At 59.3% G+C, this 4,717-nt stretch overlaps 1 protein-coding gene across 2 annotated transcripts in view; it reads right to left on the reverse strand.

Moving 5' to 3' along the window:
• Nucleotides 1–490: 490 nt before the first annotated feature.
• Nucleotides 491–4,717, reverse strand: part of LOC102878893 (membrane-spanning 4-domains subfamily A member 15) — a 6,295-nt gene continuing 2,068 nt past the window's right edge. The window contains exons 2-6 of one of the 2 annotated variants that reach the window (XM_015588712.2): nt 4,419–4,541; nt 2,920–2,976; nt 2,109–2,201; nt 1,635–1,748; nt 491–740 (exon numbers count right to left, since the gene is read on the reverse strand). In XM_015588712.2, coding sequence (XP_015444198.1) covers nt 624–740; nt 1,635–1,748; nt 2,109–2,201; nt 2,920–2,976; nt 4,419–4,541 — 504 coding nt within the window. In that variant the 3' untranslated portion in view covers nt 491–623. The remainder of the gene's footprint in view (nt 741–1,634; nt 1,749–2,108; nt 2,202–2,919; nt 2,977–4,418; nt 4,542–4,717) is intronic. The other variant, XM_006911244.3, reaches the window with a different exon arrangement.

A 4,717-nucleotide genomic window follows, 5' to 3' on the forward strand; every position in this document is an offset into this window, starting at 1 on the left:
GCCCTGGGAGGTGGGCAGGGCTGGTGGTAACAGCCGCTCCATCTCACAGACAAGGAGACGAGCATTTCTGTAGCAGTCGGGGGACAGTGCCTGACTTAGACCAGGACTTGAGGGAGCCTGGGGAGCTGGGAGGGCCTTATACATCATTGGGTTCAATTTTTTTTTTCCCCCAGGAAAACTGAGGCTTAATGACGTGGCAGGAGATTTCAAGGACAGAGCTGGTCCTGGGGCCTGGACACCTGGAGGTCAGGCCACTGCCAGCTGTGTGGCCTCAGCAGCTGGGCTCAGTACTCCCTTCTGGAGGATTCTGTGCTCTCTGAGGGTAATGACCTTCCCCAGGCGCGAGGGCCAGGGCAGCCCCCCAACCTGTCTCCCAATGAGACAGAGAGAAATACACAGCACAAGGGAGCATTTCTGGAGGGTGACGGGCGGGGAGCTGGACATCAGCTCGCTCTTTTAGGAAAGAAACCACTGTGGGAAATGCGTGGACATGTGTGCCCAGAGAAGACCGTTTAGGTGCCACGTATTTGAGGATTGGTGGAAATGGGGGGCATGGGGGTGGGAGTGGGAAGAGGCTGGGCCCAGAGGGGAGAGGCTGGACTCCAACAGGCAGGAGTGACTATCTACTCGGACGACTCCTTGGGCACATATGCCACATTGTCATAGGCAGGGGGCGGGGAGGCTGCGGGGCTGGGGATGTTGAAGTCTGTGCTGAAGGCGCTTGGCAGGAAAATCACAGGCTGCAAAGCAAAAGAAAACCCCGTGACAGTCCCAGGGGCTCTCTTCCCGCAGGGAGGTGTCGCAATAGTGTCCCCTGGTGGGTATTCTGAGAATAGCGCCCTAGTAATGAATTCCGTCGAGTCTGAACTGGCCGACTCGGAGCTGTCATCCGTTCAACTCATATTTCAAAAAATATTTACTGGGGCCAACTATGACCCAGGCATTGGGCTCCTGGCCGCTTGCCTGCCTCCAGCCCCCACCTCTCTGCCTCCTCCAACCGCCTGCATCGGACAAACCCTCTCGATCGATTTCCCTGAGCCCCGCTCTACTCGCCCTCTCCTTTTGAGCATATCCGTCTCCGCTCTAAGACTTTCAACAGCTTCCCCTCTCATTTTGCGCAAAGCCAGCTCCCCAGTTCTACGGCCTGCATTTTCCGGCTGGGGGCCGCCTTTCTACTCCAACCGATTCCCGTGCCACGCATGCCCTTCTCCATCCCTTTCCCACCTTCACTGATCTCCAGTGTTCGAGAAACTAAACTCAATTTCCGCCCGAGTCAGGCTGCCCTTTCTGATGCTCCCTGTCTCCCTCACGGCCCGAGACCTTCTGGAGGGTCCTAGTCAACTGAGGGCAGCACTCCGCCGGGTCGCCTGCGCGCCGAGCCTGCCACTGCTCTGCATCAAGGCTTCCAGAGCAGCGGGTCCCTTGGTGCTGGCGCCCCCCTGTGGCCATAAGGAAAATAGTCCCATCTTCCCGCAAAGACTTTTGGGTCCTCTGAGATTTTTAAGAGTGAGTGGCTCATTGCCGCGCAGTCCCTCCAGATTCCTCCCCAGAAGGAAGCGGGGAGGGGCTGGCAGCCGGGACCCTCCGTGGCCACAGCCTTCCTGAAAGGCCCAGGCCGGGGTGGAAGTACTCACTGCGTTGGCTTGGGCGCGGGTCGCTTGGCACCCAAAGTGGGTGGCAATGACTGCGATGAAGAACTCCAGGATGGTGAAGATGGTAAGCACAGCCAGATAGCCCCTGCCCACGTCCTGGGGACCAAAACTCACCGTTAAGGCAAGCCAGGAACTCTAGAATAAAAGAGGAAAGGGGATCCGGAGAGAGAATAACCTGCCCCTGGTCATGGAGCCAGTTGGTGGCAGAGCTGGAGCTGCTGCCCGTCCTGTGCCCTCCGCTCACTCTACCAGGCTGCCTCCCCATTCCCCACGTGCCCTGGCTTGGGGCAGGGGCATGGAGTCAATATACTCATGGGGTCTACTGGGACCGGCAGGCCCCGCCAGCGCCCAGGACCCTGGCCTCCTGGTGCTGCAAACCCTCGCCTACCCCAGCCCCTGGATTTGCATCTGCAAGCCTCCATGTTTCCCCACTACCGGGGGCATCTGACAACACACCCAGTTAGTGACGCCAAAATCCATGAGCAGAATGGCCGTCCCGGCAAAGGCCGCCATGGCACTGAGAATGTTCGTCCCCAGGCTGCTCCTCACCTGCACGAGGAAGAGACAGGAGGGAGGGAGCAGAGGGAAGAGATGAGGAGGAGGAGCGAGGACAGGAGGCAACAGCTGTCCCCGTCCCAACCCTCCCACAGCCAGGGGGCAGTGGCCACGCTGACCCGAGTCGTCCGGATGACCCTTCTCCTTTCCTCTTAGGCCCCCCGCTGGCCCCGCTCTGCAGTCTCCTGTCCGAAGCCTGGATCGCCTCCCCGTCACCCACGGAAGGCATCAGAGCTCCCATGCCATCTGGACCTAGCACTTCTCGCCGTCCGATTTCTTCCCACTTCCCTTCCCAGACCCCGGCCCCGGTCAGGTGGAACCACGCGCGATTTCCTCGGCGGCCCCGCCCACGGCCCCCGCTGCAGTCTCATGCATTTCCTTCAGCGTTTCTCCATCCTTCCCGCTCACCAGGGCCCCGCTTAAGTGCCGCCTCCTCCAGGAGGGCTTCTCGCATCTTCCTTTTCTCTGAATGACCATGAGGGCTTTGCCTGCAGACCCTCACTCCTGCCCTGTTGTGTACTTTGCAAGGGCATCTTGGCTCATCCTCTCCTGTACATAGGGCTGTCTGGGCTGTCTGGGTGCTGTTCTGCTCCTGGCATTCAGCAGCCCCCCAGGAAATGCTTGTTGAAGGAGCTGAATGAGCGGGGTCCTAGTGGAGTGGAATCCTGCCATCGAATCCCACTCTGTCCCTGGGTCCCCCGATCAGACTTACCAGGCAGCTGGTGTGGTTCTTCTCGGCTGCCACTGAGAGGGACCCAGAGATGATGAACTGTGTGGGGAGAGGGGACCTGGTGAGGCTTTGGCCGGACACCGGGCAGGACACACCATGCCTGGGCTGTATCGAGTCCGTGGGTACTATGGAGAGGGCAGCAGCCTCTAGGCGGCCACCTTCTCTGCCTCCTGGCCAGCCACCTTGGGACCTGTCTGTAAGGGTGTCCCCAGGTTACTGGTTAGGGGCCCCTGTCCAGGGTACTAGCTGTAGTTTGCAAGATGGTTCTCATCGACATCATAGCATCAGGCGCTGTTCCGGCAAACACTCACTCGTCAAACATTTACTGAGCAGCCGGTGTGTGCCAGGAGCATAACAGAGTCGAGTGAGCCCAGACAAGGTCCCCGCTCTCGTGGAGACTGACAGTTAGCAAATAAACAGTCAAGAGGTACGGGTAGTAGTGACAGGAGCCGCCATGAAAAAAATCACTGGAGGCTACTTGAGGCTGGGTGGTCAGGACAATCTGAGCTAAAATGCAAATGCAAGGACCAGGAAGGTGCCACTATAGGTGTCCAGGTGGTGTGGACCGGGGTGGTGGCAGTGGAGGTGGGGAACACATGGACAATTTCAGGCTTTGCTTGGGAGGGTGAGCTCGCTGGGCCTGCTGGTGGGTGGACAGGGAGTGGGAAAACAGGAGAGTCAGGATGGCTTGGAAGGTTCTAGCAACTGGACGGATGGAGGTGCCATTTGCTGAGATGAGGAGATTGGAGGGGGGAATAGGGTTGGAAACAGGGTAGGAACCAAGAGATTGATTTTGATTCATTGCCTCTTCAGCATCCAAGGACATATCAGGAGGGGAGTAGAGACAGAACTAGGGACCTGGTTTTTGGATAAGGAAGTTGAGGCCTGAGACTGAGTGACTTGCCCAAGGGACTTGGTGGGAACAGCCCGTGGAGCTGTGGTTCAGACCTCATTGGCCTGCCCCCAAAGCTGCTGCTATCCCGGGGGTGCTGAGAGGCTCAGGTGCAGACAGGGACCGTGCAAACGCGGAAGTGCTCTCTCCACGTGGAAGATGACGACACCCCAGCAGGGGAGGGGGTTCCGGCTGGCGGCGACACCAGCAGAGGAATGGGCTTCCAGTTGGTCAGATCAGAGTCCCGGGGAAGGAGCTAATGATGGGCTGGGCCCGACCAGGGGGAGCTGGCGGGTTTCTGCAGGCCGGGGTTTGGTTGCGGGGTGTGAGGCTTAGTTAGGATCCGGGTAACGCAGGTGATTAGTGTCCTCATCCCCTGCCCCATGCCCTTCATCCCATCCTTTTTGGGAGATTTCTCTATGCCAGGCTCTTCGCTGGGAGCTTTGCATACATAGGAGAGGGGTCTGGCTCAGGTTTAGGGTTAGGGTCTACAGTTAGGGGCGCCTGGGCCCAGGAGAATGAGGTGGGAGGTGGGCGCAGGGAGGGACAGGTGAACTGGGCAGGGTCCCCCAGACGGCCCCGCACTCACGCAGGCTCCTCCCCAGAAGGGGACACCGCCTTCGATGAAGAGCATCCCCACGTGGCCGCGGCGGACAGCCAGCAGCACGCTGCCGAAGCCCAGGTGGATGAGGCCGATGAGGATCTGGACCGTCTGCGGGGAGCACAGGACGCCAATGACCAGCTGTGCGGCCTTGGGCCAGTGACCTAGCCTTGGCAAGCCTCAGTTTCCTAATCTGTCCTATGATCCCTGTCTCACAAGGTGGTGATGAGAATCTGAGGAGGCAATGCGTGCAAATTCCTTGGCATGGTGCAGGCACCGGGCTCCAC

This window comes from Pteropus alecto, unplaced genomic scaffold (assembly GCF_000325575.1).
Source record: "Pteropus alecto unplaced genomic scaffold, ASM32557v1 scaffold43, whole genome shotgun sequence".
NCBI lineage: Eukaryota > Metazoa > Chordata > Mammalia > Chiroptera > Pteropodidae > Pteropus > Pteropus alecto.